The sequence below is a fragment of the Austrofundulus limnaeus genome, unplaced genomic scaffold (genome assembly GCF_001266775.1).
Source record: "Austrofundulus limnaeus strain Quisiro unplaced genomic scaffold, Austrofundulus_limnaeus-1.0 Scaffold55, whole genome shotgun sequence".
NCBI lineage: Eukaryota > Metazoa > Chordata > Actinopteri > Cyprinodontiformes > Rivulidae > Austrofundulus > Austrofundulus limnaeus.
Window position 1 is genome coordinate 1,190,000 of NW_013952457.1, and position 17,645 is coordinate 1,207,644.

General features: G+C 37.9%; 3 protein-coding genes across 3 annotated transcripts; 2 read left to right on the plus strand and 1 right to left on the minus strand.

Moving 5' to 3' along the window:
• Window positions 1–1,107: 1,107 nt before the first annotated feature.
• LOC106518024 (ADP-ribosylation factor 3) lies at window positions 1,108–6,171 on the minus strand. Its single transcript, XM_014009097.1, has 5 exons — window positions 6,072–6,171; window positions 4,174–4,409; window positions 3,979–4,089; window positions 3,762–3,886; window positions 1,108–3,017 (listed from the first exon to the last, which is right to left on the minus strand). The coding sequence occupies exons 2-5, from the start codon at window positions 4,319–4,321 to the stop codon at window positions 2,856–2,858; spliced, it is 546 nt and encodes a 181-aa protein (XP_013864551.1). The 5' UTR covers window positions 4,322–4,409; window positions 6,072–6,171; the 3' UTR covers window positions 1,108–2,855.
• Window positions 6,172–11,229: 5,058 nt separating this feature from the next.
• fkbp11 (FKBP prolyl isomerase 11) lies at window positions 11,230–14,681 on the plus strand. Its single transcript, XM_014009095.1, has 6 exons — window positions 11,230–11,734; window positions 11,815–11,877; window positions 13,533–13,620; window positions 13,737–13,770; window positions 13,896–13,966; window positions 14,328–14,681. Exons 1-6 carry the CDS (start codon window positions 11,606–11,608, stop codon window positions 14,534–14,536), a joined length of 594 nt encoding a protein of 197 aa, XP_013864549.1. The 5' UTR covers window positions 11,230–11,605; the 3' UTR covers window positions 14,537–14,681.
• Window positions 14,682–16,516: 1,835 nt separating this feature from the next.
• Window positions 16,517–17,369, plus strand: LOC106518028 (40S ribosomal protein S26; the record flags this gene model as incomplete). Its single annotated transcript, XM_014009104.1, has 3 exons — window positions 16,517–16,739; window positions 17,020–17,150; window positions 17,277–17,369. Coding segments are annotated over 3 exons (390 nt in total), but the record flags the coding sequence as incomplete, so codon positions are not given.
• Window positions 17,370–17,645: the final 276 nt, after the last annotated feature.

Below are 17,645 nucleotides of genomic sequence, written 5' to 3' on the forward strand. Positions count from 1 at the left end.
TGAGCCTCTTGAGGTGCAAAATCTTTTTCTTTTATTGCTGCCATGTGGATTTACTGCTGGACTTAGCACCAGACTCTTTAGGACCCTTGTTCGAAGCAGAAGCCGTAAACGTCCTGATTTGTTCTGAAGACGCGTTTCTTATCGTGTTACATAAATTAATTGTCTTGACTTGGAGAAAAACAACTCGTGTGTAGAAGTGGACGAGCGAGACAAACGGCTCTGTGGAAACAGGTTCTGCCTGCAGCTCCAGTCCACTTCTGTACCGAAATCTTCTTGTCGAACAAGAAAACAAAATCTGCTTTATCAAAAGTTAAACGGTTTGAATAAAATAAAAACATCTGCTTTCAGTGCTTATAGGAAGTCATGAACAAAAATATGATTCGACTTTGCCCCTAGACATCTCAAGAAGGTAGCTAATAAAAAAATTACCAGTAATCATGAGTCTGGCACAAACAGATTAACTTCTTATTGTTGGAAAACTGAAAACAACTGAAAATACTTTCAGAAATAGAAACAGCTTGAGTGAAAAGAAACTATTATTTGAATTGGCAAAACAAGCAGTCTGGTCAAATTATTTTAAACCAACTCAAATCTTATATATAAATTTTTTGTTGTTGATTTGAGCTTAATGTGTTTTCTTTCACTTTATTTCAAATTAAGGACTGAATGTTTTAGCTGAAAATGTGGAAATAAACAAAAAACATTWTACAATTATTTTGCAAGAATTATCCTGCCAAAAGTTCAATTTTAATGAATTTCATAGACTGGAGAATAATCATGTTATTGCTGTATGAAGTGTCTTTTATAATTAGGGCACAAAAACAACCTTCTTGAATGAGGAAGTGTTTTCAGATCAAAAAATGTACACGTAGTAAGAAAAAGAGCAACCACTTATAGTTTTACAACCTTGGTGTAGGTCACTGAGTTATATTCAAATCATGTCATAAACAAAACAGAACGTTAAGGGTTTCCTGTTCTTTTAGCTGCTCGAGACTGCCCTCTCCTGATAAAAGCTTATAAGCAAAAGTCTTAGATTTTCTGTATCAGCTGTTTAAATGTGAAAATAAAGGATAAAAATGGCCACCAGTGAGCAGCAGAAGAAACAGATCGTACAGAAAATGGGTTTATTCGTAATACAGCAGGATCTCATCTTACACCACATACAGATGTCTCTGTGCATTCAGCATTAAAACATAGTCTTCACCATTGTTTTTTTTTATCTACTTGTGTAACTATAACGGTACAGAATGAATCATTGGGAGTATTTTTTTTCACATTGATTATCATCGTTTTACAGACACAATCTACATCAAAGTTTCCTCTAAACCTCAAACTAAATACAAAAAGCTACAACTAAATATGAATCTGGTATACCAGCAAAACTAAAGATAGCCTGTGGTGCCAAAACCTGCCTTTTTGAGAGGCACAGAGAGAACAAAAAACTGAATAAAGTTTTAATCCATAAATTCACGACTCAAAACCAGAACCAAACCAGCTGAGAGGAAACCAATCTGAATATAAGGCCACATAAAACAAACCATTAATTTCTAAACAAACAGTAACTGGTTGTGAAACATGCACCGATGAGTTGGGGGGTTGTGATGCTGGAACTCATCGTAGCATCCGTGTATAGCATGAGGAAATAGCTTTATGGAGACGTAAAGTTTATAGAATCTGCTGGTTTCAGCTGTGACGCAGTCGTTCGGCTGCGGAGTTTCAGAGAGCTGTGACACAAACATCTGCTTACCCTGCTTTCCTTCACGTAAATACGCAGACAAGTCATGGGGCGATGGGCGAGGAACGACCATAAATACAGCCGCTTAAATATTCACATTCAGTAGCACAGCTTTTAGAGACAGAATCTGCTAAATTAAACTAAAAAAACACACAAGCAAGGGCAACCTGATGCAGTCTGAACTCATTATTCACACAAGACGATGGTTTTTAAATATATTCTAGTGCACCTCTACCCTCACAATAAAGCTGGCAAATAAATGTTTCCAGTTTTGCGCCCTGTTGTGAGGACAAATCTACAAACAGCATCGTCTCGGCTCTAAGGACAGAGATGTGAGTGGTGAGCAGGACGCACGCGGGTCAGGCAATTGAGAGTGTTTTAAAATATTTAAAAAGGCCGGCCTCGGTGCTTCAGGTTGCCTCACGAGGTGTCAAAACGCAACTCAAACATTTGAAAAAAAAAGTGTTGAGAATTGCCAGCCGTTCACAATTAATGCCTGAGCCTCTGACACAAAGACAAGGAGACAAGTTTAAACACTAAACATGAGAATCAAAGTGCTCAGTATTGCTCACAAATGAGAAAGGAGAACAAGCCACAATCAGAGGCTGCTGTGGTGCTATGAGCTTCTGCATTATTGGTTTTTTTAAACATGGCTGTTACCCTGCAGGAAATAAGAGACTAAATATAATAAAAGTTGATCTGATAGAACTTATCTTTGGATGAGTTACAAACAAAAAAAACAAAACAAAAACAAAACATAAAAGTCTGACTGACTGCTGACTCAGCACAGCACCTGGAGACCAACATACAGTACATTGCACTGAAAAACAAGTGGATGGAGAAGAAAAGCAAGTGTCTGTGACGAGTTACAGTTAGTGTGTATACGTGTGTGTGTAGTTAGATATGAACAGGAGAATCTTTAATTTCTTTTTTTTAAATAACCACTGACAACTAAATCAAACCTCCTCCTGACTCAGATTATTATTTTGTACAAATCAATCAAAACCCAACCTGAACCACTTTCCCAGGAAAAAAGGATATTTTTTCTTTAAAGTTGGATTTGGGTGGTTGTTTTTTTTTTTGTTTGTTTTGTTGTTGTTTTTTTTTTCCAGCCGCCCACTTATTTTTTGTTCTTGAGTTGATTGGCCAGCCAATCAAGGCCCTCGTACAAGCCGTCGCCGCTGGTGGCGCAGGTGGCCTGGATGTACCAGTTGCGGTGGCGGAGGGAGTGCAAGCCCAACTTGTCTGTGATCTCGGCGGCGTTCATTGCGTTCGGTAAGTCCTGTGGACGAGCAGGAAGTTTGGAGAAACAGAGTTTAATCCTGCAAAAACGTTCTGCTGGGTTTCAACTTTTAAAAAAAATAAATAAGAAGCATCATTTGTGATCATTTAAAATGACCAAAACTTTGTGAAGCAGTTTTTTGAAAGTTAATTTGCTCATCAAATTATTTACATATATATTTTAAATATGTTAAAAATAAATCTGCATCAGTTTTTCTTTTTATGATTTGATTTTTAACAACATACTTTAGTAAAAATAGTTCCTGGAGTAACTATGAAAAGGCTTGCCACATTTTATACTAAAGATTTGACTTTCAACCATCATACTCAATATGGCTAAAAATGGTCAAATTAAGGTTAATTCTTCCTTTTAGCTATGGTGGCCATCTTGAATTTTTCATTTGGATTCAGTATGTGATGGGGATTGTTCTCAGCTACCACTACACCAAATTTCAGCCCAACATGTCTCAAAATGGACGACACATAGCTGTTTAAAATTAGCCCAGGTTACCATCTTAATTATTTTTTAGATTCATGTTTTTGTTTAGCTTAAAAATGGCTTAATTGTTGCATTTTCAAAATGTAGCATTAGCAGTTAGCTTAATGCATTCATCTGCTCTCCTATTCATTTGAAATGGCAAGCCCTAATAATGACAGCTTAAATAACTTCAACTTGAAACAGGAACAGGAAGTGCCACAACAAACCAGTACGCAAGTGCATTTGAGCTGTAAGAGCACAACTTGCCTGTTTATTAGCGAACACGAGGAGCACTGCATCTCTCAGCTCATCCTCTGCCAGCATCCTCATCAGCTCCTCTCGAGCTTCGTTCACACGTTCTCTGTCGTTGCTGTCCACCACGAAGATTAAACCTGAAACAGCCGCAAAGTAAAGGGGGTTAAATACAGCATTTTGTGAAGCGGAAGCGAGGCCTTTGGGCTGCTGTCTGATCGGCTCTCATCACCCTGCGTGTTTTGGAAGTAGTGCCTCCACAGGGGACGAATCTTATCCTGTCCACCCACATCCCACACGGTGAAGCTGATGTTCTTGTACTCCACCGTTTCCACGTTAAATCCTGTGAAGAAGTTACATCACATTAAAAAAACGAGCTACTGATTTGTTAACGTGCATAAAATGTGAAACTCCAGCGAGAACGCACCAATAGTTGGAATTGTAGTGACTATTTCCCCCAGTTTGAGCTTATAAAGAATTGTCGTTTTCCCTGCAGCGTCGAGCCCAACCATCAAGATCCTCATCTCCTTTTTTCCTATGAGGCTCTTCAGCAAATTCCCAAAAATGTTCCCCATGGTTCAGATGAGCTTCTCAAACTGGAGTCGTGGTGCTGCAGGCCTTTCAGCAATTCGTCAGTTGTCTGGTGCTGATAAATACGCAAGGCTGAAAGAAAACAAAACACAGCTTTATAGTGACGCCTGCATATTGCAGGCCTAAATAATTTAAATGGTCATTCTAACKAACCAAATCTTACAAATGTAGGAGAGCTACAGAGGGTGATAGAGATGCGTGTCTGTGCCATGACTCCAGGCAGCAGCACAATCTGTTCAGACCCTTCTCACTTGTTTTTTTTCCTCCTTCAAACATTTGAGTGCAACAACGCCAAGCCCTCACAGCACATGCAACATGTCCTACATAAGCAGGCCTGGTGTGAACGTGTTCACCTCATCACACTGCCAAAACTGAAGATGACATTATAAATTAAAGATTTAAACCCAAATCATCTTGTGCTGAGAAGAGACGGAGTTATAGCTATTTTGGTCAAATCTTGTATCAAAAAAACGCTGTGCTGCAATATTGTGCAGCTTTTACAGGAGATCACAGAGAAAGGAGGATAAATTTAGATTTAGAGACGTTTGTGTGTTGACTAAGGTCATTTAGGTGTGGCAGTCATCTTGAATTCCGACACTAAATGTTACTTTCTGGGAGTTTCATTAAAATTTGAAATAATTGACTCACGGACAGCGTCGCTAACAGTTATTGCCAAAGTTTTAAGCAAAGATGTTGCACAATGTGTCCCAGAGTATGTACTGAGGAGGACTCTCAGCTTCCAACACACCAAATTTCAGCTAATTTTCTGTAAAAGATTGACAGCTATAGACATTTTTTTTATATCTAAGGTTTTTTAGTTGTGGTTGCCATCTTGAATCGGGTTGACTCAATGGCTAATGGTTCTGATTCAAGAGATATTTTGCTAACGCTACAGACAAACACACAAACGGGCAAAAATTAAATTAAGTCAAACATATGTGAGATGAGTTTGTAATCTAACACGTTAGGAATTAAAACATGGGGAAAAGTGTGAAAATGGTGACTTTTTTTTAACCATTATAAAACAGTCTTGTATCAAATGGTGCCAAAGATTTTCTGCACAACCAATAAAATCACTTTTGTTTTCTTTAAATTATCAAGCTGTAGAAAATAATTTCAACAAATTAATTTACACCTGAATTTACACCAAATCGTCTGCCACAAATGTAAGGATTTGTGTTAAATTAGAAGCCATTTTGAGCTTGTTAATCTGAATTATGTTTATCTGAAACATGTCCTTCTTTGTGTTTGAAATTAATTATCTGAAAATCCTCTGTCCGTGGTGCTAAAGAAGATGCTGGCTGACTCCAGCTCCTCTCTGTTTTCTGACCACACGGGGGTTTTGCATCCCAGATTGGAGATATTAATGGGAGCAGCGGGGCCTGACTGTGCTCACCCAGTTCCGGTGTCTCAGCTTCAGCTACGTTACACAGCCATCCTGCCGGTCCGTATTATTTATTACAGCGGCTCATTTAAAATTATCTCCGCTTCGGCGACGATTTCGTTTCATCTTATCAAAAATTAGCATCATTTATCAGGCAGGATTTACGCTTTGGTAGCGCGTGAAAGACGGGTTAGCGAACCGTCCCTGTCCACCACCCCATCCATCCCTCCGCTCATCATCATCACCTCAGCGGGCATCCTGAGCCGCCCGAACGAAGCAGCTTCAGGGCGGCTGAACACCGACTCTACACGGCTACAACAAAACACATTTCCCCTCTACTGCTCTGTTACCTTCAGCTGGGACCTTCGTGATATGTACCGCGTTATTAGTGGTGCCGAGGACCGTCCTACCTTTAGCCGAGCAGTCCACTACTAAAGGTCTCACGAGACTTTCCGGCTGACAGCACGGCAGTGAAGTGTAATCTCGCGATATTACAAACAAAACTGTACATTTTGAGATGAACTTGTTCCCGTGTTCACATGCAGTTTCTTCTCAATTTCAATTTCACAAAAATGAACTCATACAAGTTAATAGATACTTGTCTAAATATTAAAAAGTATAAAATGGACACTACACAGAATTATATAGAATTAAACCCGTATTTTACAGTTTTTACCATTTTAAGTTTTATTATTTTGATGGAGATTCCAGTACAGCTATTTTTATGATTGGTTGGACATATTCAGAACTATGTTACATGTTTTGTTTGTCGATTAAAAAATCATCCATTTGCTAAATGTATTGGAATAAATGACAATCACTAGCCTACTAGAATAAAAACAAACAAAAAATTAATTAAGGCCTAGCAACTACTACTACCACAACCACTGCTGCCACATCAGATTTTAGCTCAAAATCTGTAAAAAAATGACTGAGTTACAGCCTCTTCTGAGTCAGCTAATATTAATTAGTTGTGGCAGATATTATGAATTGGATTAGAATCTATAAGGTAAACAATTATGGAGATCCAATGTTTACTTTTTAAAAGTTTCATTAAAATGAATCCAGTGGTTCAYMARATATTTTGCTGACAGCATTGACTCTAAAATGTTTAAGAACAAATTTTAAACGAATATCTTGTGCAGTGCATTAGTGCTCAAATTACTGTATTTCCTGGGGATCAGTCACTACATCACATTAAGCATATACTGTATGTGTAAAATTAACTGAGTTGTAGTCATTTTGTGTATTTAAGGTCACTTGGTTGGTGCCATTTTGGATTGAGTTGACCCTAAAAGGTAAATCAAATGTGGTTGTACATCCAAAGATTATTTCTTGAAGTTTCATAACATTTAGTCAAGTGGTTCTTGACATATATTGCTAATAGACACRCTCACACACTTACAAGGACGAAAACATTACTGCCCACTTTTCAGAGGTGATAATTAACTATTTGGGGGGAAAACATGTCCATTAAATCCACTTGAAACACAAAGTTTCACAGTCTTTTATATCCTTCATTGAGTCCAAACACCRTGTCGGCTTTGACCCTAAAATTCCTGAGACTGTAGATCCTCTAATGACTTCTAATGACAGAAAAAAAATTGGCTTTGACAAATCATTTTAAAAATGCAATACATTGTCTATAAATGACAATAAAATGTAAAACATCAAAAATTTATTCAGGATCCACTTTAAGAGTTTTAAGGTGGAAACTGTTTGCTCAACAGGGGAATCAGTCCTTTTTGGTATTGGTRTTGACACAAGAGCTTTTCCAGTTGTTGCTGGTCAACATAGCCTATCAGCAGTCTTCCCACGCTAATGTCCCAGATGGCCTGGTCACAGAGGTGGCCTCAGTTCGAACAAAAATCACAAAGTTTTCTTTTTGGTCCCTCATACGGAGTGGGACTTTAAGTTTATCTTTACCTTTTGGTTTATAGCACACGTGCTCCAGGTTTTTACTAGTGAAATCAGACAACATAAAAACTGGGCTTTTCATTTCTGTTGATAGGTGTAGTGTTTCATAGTATGTTTTTTGTAAGAAAATCTCTGGATATTTCTATTAATATTGATTAATACATCTGTGTCTTTTCATATAAACCCAGACAACATGATGGATCAGGATCAGGACTCTTTGTAGGACTMTTGTTTAAAATTGTCATGCTGCAGAATTTATGTATAACCAATCAGATTTAATTTGATATATAAATATATCTGATGAATAAAATCAAATAACCTATATGCAAATATGAAAAGCAACCAATTCAAAAATGACATTTTAAATTAAACAAAGTAACTATACAAGCCTATGCTTATTTAAAATATGTAATTTGAACCCACAAAACAGTTCTTTTGGAACAGTTTTTTTCAGTGTAATGCAATAAAAATATTGCAAAATCAGGAAATTAATGCCCCTTTTCCTCTAGTGCCACTCAGTGTAGTGTCGGTACGGTCAGGGTCGGAATGGGTCAGTTCGGGTACTTTTCCAATGACGTTCCAGTCCGGTTCCAGTGGGTGTGTTTTGGGCGGTTGGTGGAGGTGGTTTTTGTGTTTTTCAAAAAAAGGTTAATGCGCAAAATGAGAGATGAAAACATTTGCCTAATAAGTTCTGAAATTTAAAAAATTTGCTAAAAATTCAAATTAAAATAGGATGGAAACACGACTAATGTCACTGCTACAATTGGAAAAAATGGTGCCTCGAGTTGTAAAGGTAGCTTAGACACAACCAGTGACTCCACCCCATAGCCAGTCAGTGAAGAACAGTATTCCAATATCGCATTTTGGTGTCGACTGGGACCACTTGGAACCACAACGAAGTAGGTACTAAAAAAGGGCTGGTTCCAAGAATCTGGCCTAACAGAAATGGCTTGGAATCGTACCGACACTGCATTAAAAAGGGGTTTAAGTGGTTCCGGAACTGAATGATATTTATGGAGTATTTTATTCTKCAGGCTAATGAATAACAACAAACACAAGCACAATTATGAAAGGATTTTAAAACTTTAGGTGTGTACATAAATCTTTTATACATTGTTTTATCAGGTAATGATGGTTGTCCWAACCACTAAATTTATATTAGTATTCAAAAAAATATGGTGACAGAGTCAAAGRGCCAGTTTAATTAAACCAACAACAAGACAGTCTGCTCAATCAGGTTTGATTTGTTTAAAATGTAAGTKTGAGCATCAGTATTCTGGCTAGACGTGAATACACAAGGGGGTKCTTTAACGGTGTAGAATGAGCCGTATCATTTGGTGTTTGTTTTAGTTAGTTGAAGAACTTAATACATAATCTGCTCCTGCCTGACGGCTGTTTCTTTGTCCTACAGTCTCTTGGTGATCAGTTCATGGGATCTCACTAGTTCCTGAAGACAAAGAGCCAAAGCAATGTATCACCTTTGGACATAACATGTAAAAGTCAAGACAAGCACATGTTTATGATAGAAAATGACTCAGCAGTTTGGCATGGATGGCATCAAGATATAGTTGTCTTATTTTTAAAGAATGAAAACTAAAATGTGCATGTAAGAAATTACATTCTAACCTACTTGTAAGCATGGTGACTTGACTGTAGTTTGAAATTACCTTACTGTGACATTATAAAAACCTCTTTATTGCCTGACTTGCTGACATTTTGCGGCCCCATGACAAGTCAATGAGAGCGGGTTTCTACCTGGCAGGAGTGCTCACACATTTGACTAAAAATAAGTAATAGCAATGAGTCATAGGTGAAGATACCAGGTATTTGTGTCACCAGCAGTGCCTAGAACATCTCTTATTGTTGCATGTAATTAACAGACACCTGTAAAAATAGAAGTTTGATTTCCAATTTAGTTTTAGGTTTAACTTTTACAAGATCCACCAGCAATAATTACCAAATACACACATGTGAACAGTCTTCAAACCTCTGCCCCAATCTTTACAATGTACTGTATATGTGTAAAAATAGCTTCTGAGGCATTCAAGTTTGAAGTTCTATATTTACTTTATTTGTCATTTTTTTCACACTGTTTTTTAATCTCTCCATTGACATTATCATCACAAACAAATCACATATTTTGACTTTCAAAACTGGTGACAGACTTCAGAAAGGCTTTTGACTTCTTTCAGCGGGTCCCTTTCTTCAGGGGTGTCACCACAGAGAGTCATCCTCCTCACTCTAACTACCTACATATGAATAAAAAAGGGTTAAAAACAACAACAACAAAAAACAACAACAACTGGACTTCCATTTCTAAAGTTGAACACGTTTAGCTTCCCATGGATAGGAAGTGAAACGTCAGAAAACTTTCTCAACACAAATGGTGTTCTTTAGACAGAATTTACTGTTCAACATGGTGTCAAGCATAAATATTAAACATGATATTACTGTGAAGCAGACAGCTTTAGTTACCACTTGAATTAGCAGCTGAATTTGCTCTTGTCTATTGGTCGATTGCAGTGTTTTTTCTCTCTTTAGTAGAATTATGAGAAAAGCCAGAACTATCAAGTTGGGGCTTTTATATAAAGTTTAGTTTATAGTGAAAGTTTTCTTTATTCGAAAAGTTTTTGTCTAATAAAGTAGGGGAGCAGCCTAGGCATGCTAGTTGCTGGCCTCTCCAATGCTAATGCTAGTTTATCCACATTAGTCGCTAGCCTTTTTGATATAGTCTCCTTCTCATTTGCCAGCGCTGGTCTCTCAGTTACGAGGGCCAACTGCTCAATTACTGGTGCCGGCCTATAGCTGGTTTAAGAATAGGTTGTGCAATAGTCTTAATTTTGGCCCTAAAACTACATCATATCTACCTACATGTCCTCTCTAACTTCATCCATATTTCCCCTTTGTCTTTTTTCATGCCAGCTGCATCTGTAATCATAATTCTACCAATATACCCACTGTCCCTCCTCTGGACGTGTCCAAACCATCTCAGCCTGGCCTCTGGTTTTATCTCCCAGTCATTCAACCGATGCAGTACCTCTGATGATCTCATTCCTAATTTTATCCAACCTTGCACTCATAGAGAACCTTAACGTCTTAATTCCTGCAACTTCCAGTTCTGTCTCCTGTCTTCAGTCAATACCATTTAACTCTGACTCGGATAGCAAAAGACTAACACGGGGATTGAGGAAAAAGTGTTGTCCTACTGTTAAATTAAACACAATAAACAAATAAACAGAGATGGTTACAGTAGTGAGGCACCATAAATAAATAAAAATATTCCCATGTTATGATGTCTACAGGAGCATCAGATCAGGTTTATTAAAACATGACTGTGGGCTGAAGGTGCACAGCAGCGCCCCCCAGCGCCACGGCGGAGTGCAGCTTCCGCTTCGCTGCTGGCTGGATTTACTGAGTGATATTTTTTWAATTAGTATGTGTGTGTGTTTTTGATTGTTTTGTTCTTATTAGTGCAGTTGCAGGAACGATCCTTTAAATATTTGTTTTATTTGACTTCGAGTAATAATAGATTAATCAAGATGTTTTGTCCCTGGGTGGGCTCGAACGGAGGTGGCGCTAAAGAGACTCAGCACAGCATCTCCGTTCGACAATATCAGCATCCAGTGTTGAGCAGGTAAATTGTATGTTCCACATTTATCACACTTAGAAATAGGCTACTTCTTAAGCAACCATCTCCGGCGAAAAGCAAATATAACCTGGCCCGTGGGTCGGCTCGAACCTCTCGGTTAGCAGAACGCGCTAGCCGACTGAGGGAATGTTCGAGGCGGGCTCTTCTGGGGGACCCAGGTGTTGGTGGGACAACGTCCGACTCCTTATCGCCACGGTGTTACGACACATCAGCTTTACCTGCTGCTGAGGGGTCGACAGACGGAGCAGCTCTGTCTGACCACTCTGCTTCCGCCGGGGACAGAAGAAGAAGCAGCAGCAGATACTCGGAAGTTACCTAATGGCAGCTTTTTCCCTAAAGTTCACAATGAAAGCAGTCGCGTTTCTGCTCCTGCTCGCTGCCTTCTGCTCCTGTGGACTCGCTCAGGCTGAAGACAGCGCGTTGGAGGAGCTGCAGGTGGAGACATTGGTGAGTAACAGCTCGATAATACCACCGCAGTAACAACACGACCGCTGTGAAAATAAATAAATTTACTCTGGACTCTTAAGGTGAAGCCAGAAACTTGCTCTGCGCCCTCCAAAATGGGAGATACGCTTCAAATCCACTACACAGTAAGTACAACAGGCACTCAGCTCGCTTATTTCTTTTATAAAGTAACTGTGGAGGATTTTTATCATTATTTTTTTTACAAAGAAAAAGGAAAAAGGAAAGGTCCGGACCAGCCCAGCTGATGACGAGTTGTATATGTGGCACGGTCTGCAGGAACCATGTGGAGCTCGCTGCACTTCTTCTCTGATCATGAGAAAGAAAAAAGCCTCAGGCGTTGAGAGCGTTTCTGAGAAGATTTAAAAAATATATATTTTTTAATTAATGCATTTCATGTGTCTTATGTGGTGTCTGAGATCGACAGCTTTTACTTTGGGACTGATGGGACGAGGAAACACGTCAGCAACAGTCTCTGGACCACTTTATGTGTTGTATAAAAAAGAAAAAAACTTTATGCGTTATACATGAGGGGTTATGCTTTTAAATAGTCACTTATGATAATGCTAATAAAGAGACAGCAGCAAAGTGTGGGACATTAAATTGAGCCACACTTGACATATTTAACATATCAGGTCTAATGTGTATCATCTTAGTAGTAATGTTGTTTGTTGACAAATGATGTGGAGTTGTAGCCATTTTGGTCAGACTGGAGTTGTGTATGACTTTCAGCTAGCAGTATGGCTGAAAAATGTATCACGATATTAGTGTTTAATATCAGCTGATATCAAGTTATTGTTTTTTTTGTTTGTTTTACATTTTTGAAATAAAGACCAGGGGAAAAAGGCAGATTTTTTACTGCCAAACTGGTGACAGGACCTTTCCTTTTTATCCACAAATTCCTCTCAAGCTGTTGCACGAATTTTCTCCTTTCACTAAACGCCGTTCTTATTTAATTTTAGGCAGGTATGAGACACAGTGGCGAAACATGAAACTGCTACTGCACACGTTACTCAGCAGGTTATTGCTAACTTATCAAAGAGTGAGTGAGTTAGTCGATGCCACCAACCTTGATTAGCTGAGTCTGAGAGGTGGAGCAGCTAAAGCCGCATTTTATATTCTATTACATTGTCCTCGAGTGCCATGAAAGGTACCTTCAAATAAAATGTATTATCATTATTATTTTTATATCATTGTTTTATTGCCCAGCTTTACTCTCAGCTACCATCAAACTTTAGCTCAGTGTTTGTAAAATTGACTTGAGCTGTAGCCAATTTTTGTGTTTTCTGAAGCTCACTTGGCTGTGTTGGTCATCTTGACATGGGTTTGCAACAAAATATAGTCAGTTTTAAAAATACATCCAGTGGTTCATGCCATATTTTGCTAACACACAAACAAGGTTGACTAAAACCGCAAACATGGTGTTTTAGGCAAAGATCTTGCACAATATTTAGCATTCAGACTGTATGTATCTCAGCTACTACCACACCAAATTGTAGCTAAATGTTTGTAAAACTGACTGAGTTACATCAGTGTTTATGTTTTTGATGATCAGTTGGCTGTAGCGGCCATCTTGAATTGACTCCAGAAGTTAATTAGGTGTAGGTGGACATCCAATGATTACTTTCTGCAAGTTTCATTAAACTTATGTTAAATGATATTTTCGTAACAGACACAAGAACATACTTGTATTAAAAAGTACAATTTGCAATACTTTTAACCAAACTCCAATAAGTATATTCAGTATTTCTCATTCTGCTGTGTTGGATACTGTATTGATCAGGGGAAACTGATGGACGGGAAGGTGATCGACTCGTCGCTGTCCAGGGATCCTCTTGTTGTGGAGCTGGGGAAGAGGACGGTTATTGCCGGTAAGCTAACACATAATGACACGTCTCTGCAGGCTGTGTTGCTTCTGTTAGTAACGCTTTCGTTTGGATTGAGAATGTGCTGCTTTTGCTGATTGATTGTGTGTTCTTCTTATCAGGTCTGGAGCAAAGCTTGATTGGCGTGTGTGAAGGGTAAGTGGAAAAAGAAACGTTCACTGTGAAGACCTTACATTTGTTCTGAGGCAGTGAGTTAACAGTAAATGTTTTTTAAAATATTAAATTTTCCCTTTTTTATTCCTTGTTATTTTCTCATTCAGTCAGAAAATCAAAGCCACCATTCCTTCTCATCTTGCTTATGGAAAAAAAGGCTACCCTCCTACAATTCCAGGTACTCAACACATGCACTCAAATCATAAAGGCTCTCCATAAATATGTTACTAGTATCTTTTAAAAATGAAGCATCACATTTAACTATTTCAGAATGGTGTAAAAAAGCTACAGCTGTTGTTTAATATGTGTGAATTATGTGAAACAAAAATGTTATTTTCTAATTGTTTTGTGTTTTTACATTTTGTTTCATATTATTTACCCTTATTTTATTACATACACACACATACATGTTATGAATGGAAAGTTTAAGGAAAAACAAGAATAAATAAATTATTATGTTAATTCTTTACTTTTTGGCACAGACGCCTCATGTTTTACCTCCATGTAGACTAACTTGAATCGTGCCGTTCCTGCATCAGGTGACGCCGTTCTGCAGTTCGAAGTGGAGGTGGTTTCTGTATCGCAGCAGACGCCGTGGCAGAAAATGATCAACGACGTGTTCCCTCTCATGTGCTTGGCCCTGGTGCCCACTCTGCTCGGCCTGGTGGGACTTTACCTCTACAAAAAGGCCAGCGCTCAGAAGCCGTGCAAAAAGAAGGCCAAAGATAAGAAGAGCAAGAAGAAATAAGGACAAAAGCACAGAACTCTTTCAATAAACTTTTTAAACGGCCGTGTTCTTCGTGTCGTTTCACTTGCCGAAAATGTTTTTATAAGTTTTTTGTGACAAGGTTATAAAGTGTTAGTTAACGTTTTAAATGTTTACTTGCACCCTGTGTTGGTCCAAGGTTATTTTGTGAGAACTGATGCCACCGACAGACAAACTGTCATTTATGTGAAGACGAAGACCTTCCAGATGATATATTTTTAATGTGAGTGGTAGATTTCAAGCAGAATAGGGTCAGAATGACGTCAAAACATTTACACCTCAGTTTAAAATCTAATCCACTCTTGTGTAACTTGAGAGGAAAACATTTGTTGATGTGAGCTGTTAGCAAACTCCAGGGCTGCTTGGATCACAATGAAAAACATTGCAAAATAATCTGAGAGATGAATGCAGGGTTTGAGCTAACTTGGTCAGATTTGACTAAAGCTGCAGGAAGCTCTAACAGTTACTCTTATTGTAAACTTTGTTAAGAGTCAGTCTGATATTTCTGTATAAATGAGTCAACTGGGAACAGTCATTGAAGACAATGAGATTTTAATAACAGCTTTATATATATATAAACAAAGAAATGTGTAATAAATAGCGTACACATTTGTAACAGGTGAGCATTCTGTTAAGTGGATTTGTACATTTCATTGAAACAAGAGATTATTGTATTTTTCCCGTATCACATATAATTAAATACACTGTTGATCTGCATACTAGGATAGAAGAAATACTAATAATGGTATTTTGTGTAGCAGGATTTCTATTCACAATGGTGAATCAGTACAAGTGCTGAATACAACAATGCATTTATTCATTACAAGCATTTAATTTTTTCATGTTAGTTTTCTACATTTCAATCATGATATTGAATTAATATTCAAAATGTATTTTCTTTGAAGAGAAGAAAAACCGGAAGTGCTTTTTTTATGAGACTCAGCCGTATCCTTCCGCTAGTTAAAATTTAAAATACTTTTTTGCTTCAGTACAAAATAGCGTACTGATATGTATTTTATTATTTTATAAAACACATTGTTCAAGTATTAAAAATAATGGAAAGTTAAACAAACTAAACATTTGACATTACTTTTTTTTTTAGGGCGGTGCAGTCTGTTTTTCTTTTTTTGTCACAGTACAACCTCTTCCGGTCCTCTTTCCAGCTTCCCGTTCAACATGGTGAGTGTTTCAGTGACGGTGGCAGGGGGGAAAAAGCAAAAATAAATTGATATCAGTCGGTTACTCAGAGATTTTTGGTATATTTTAGACATTATAAACACATAGCAAACACAAAGTGTAAAGAATGAATTTTAAATTTTACTTTGGGCTAATGAAAAATTAATCTGGGCCTAATGCTAACCGCTAGCAGGCTAACCGTTTTCGGCATGTGTTCGGTCTGATGTGGCTGAAGATGTCGCTGCTAACATGAGCGGAGACCCAGTAAATATATTAATAGGAGTGTGTGCATATTCCAGTAAATTCGACAGAGCTGCATTTGTTAAATAGTGTTATCGTGTATCTTGTAATGGCTCTTGGTTCAAGACACCGAAACCGCTTGAGCACTTATCCATCAATCAGTTTGTAGAAATGCAGCAAAGTGTTGGATTTAATGTGGTGAAATAATTAATTTAATCGTGTTGCATGACAGTCAGTGGAACATATAATGTGATGGTTACAGTTTATGTTGCCTTTGGTGTCCGTTTTTAGGAAACACCACCACTTTCCACTGCCTTGATTAATATTATTTAGATCAATTTTAACACAAAGCTAGAAAACATTAATCCACTTGAATAATTTTTTATTAAACTTTTTGAATTTTAATCAAAATCATCAGCTTTTTTAAATGTATTGCTGTTGACACTCTTGGCCCTGCATCTTCATAAATGTATTATTTTAAAAATGTGTACTTAGGTATTGCTAATGATTATTGTCCAAGTATACCCCCTTCAAAATGCAACTTAAATCACATGTTTGAATATAGCATTAAAAGAAACACTCATTTTACAGACAAAGAAGAGGAGGAATAACGGTCGTGCCAAGAAGGGCCGTGGGCATGTGCAGCCCATTCGCTGCACCAACTGTGCCCGCTGCGTCCCAAAGGACAAGGCCATTAAAAAGTTTGTCATCAGGAACATTGTGGAGGCAGCCGCCGTGAGAGACATCTCAGAGGCCAGTGTTTTTGACTGTAAGTGTGTAATTCTGTACCAATGCACTTAAAGCTTCAACAATATTCATAAATATTGAAAAAAATCTAGGAAGTTAAGAATCCAACGTACATCTCTTTGATGGGTTTAATTAAAAGTTTAAAACAAGCTGTGATGATTGTGCAGGTGTTTCTCTCTGAAGCTTCAGATTTAAATCCATTGCATGTGCAACAGCTTCAGTTGTTTGAATCTATTGTGCCGTATCACAAGTACTATCCTAGCATTTTGGTGTCTTGACCCACATTCTTCTCCACTCTGCAGCATATGTCCTGCCCAAGCTCTACGTGAAGCTGCACTATTGTGTCAGCTGTGCTATCCACAGCAAGGTAGTGAGAAACCGCTCCTGTGAGGCCCGGAAGGATCGAACCCCACCACCAAGATTCAGGCCCACTGTGAGTATTAACCCTTCAGATTATCCCTAATGTCCTGTCAAATGGTGTTGAACTCAGAACATTTGTCACATAAGTCTGCAGTCTGAAACATATATTAATGTAAACTTCTTCTTTTTTTTAACACAGGCTGGTGCACCAAGAAATACTCCCAAACCCATGTAAAGCAGAATCTGAAGATGCTGTACACCTTAAATAGAAAATAAAAACAGTCTTTACAACTCCTGTGGTTAATTCTCTTATTTTGTGGTTGAATGGAAGAACAAAAAGTTAGTCACATTTTTTTTATTTGAAGTGGACTTTAACAGTACAAAACTCACAGCAGCTAAGGATGAAATTACGCAAATGCATAATTACATATATTAAGAAAGGCTTTGCTGTTATTTAAAGCAGTATTAGACAAATGTGAGGCTTTTAAAGCTACCAAAACAGTAGGAGACATAATGCACAGAAGAAAACATCACAAAGCTTGGAAATTTTTAAAGTATAATCTTCAAC

Excerpts from the sequence above, each read along its gene's own strand:
- fkbp11 (XM_014009095.1), top strand. The coding sequence starts at position 11,606 with ATGGCAGCTTTTTCCCTAAAGTTCACAATGAAAGCAGTCGCGTTTCTG. Across the intron at positions 11,735-11,814 it reads AGCTGCAGGTGGAGACATTG|GTGAAGCCAGAAACTTGCTC; the intron begins GTGAGTAACAGC and ends TGGACTCTTAAG. Across the intron at positions 13,967-14,327 it reads CTACCCTCCTACAATTCCAG|GTGACGCCGTTCTGCAGTTC; the intron begins GTACTCAACACA and ends TTCCTGCATCAG.
- LOC106518024 (XM_014009097.1), bottom strand. The coding sequence starts at position 4,321 with ATGGGGAACATTTTTGGGAATTTGCTGAAGAGCCTCATAGGAAAAAAG. Across the intron at positions 3,887-3,978 it reads CTACTTCCAAAACACGCAGG|GTTTAATCTTCGTGGTGGAC; the intron begins GTGATGAGAGCC and ends CGGCTGTTTCAG. Across the intron at positions 3,018-3,761 it reads TCGTGTTCGCTAATAAACAG|GACTTACCGAACGCAATGAA; the intron begins GCAAGTTGTGCT and ends GCTCGTCCACAG.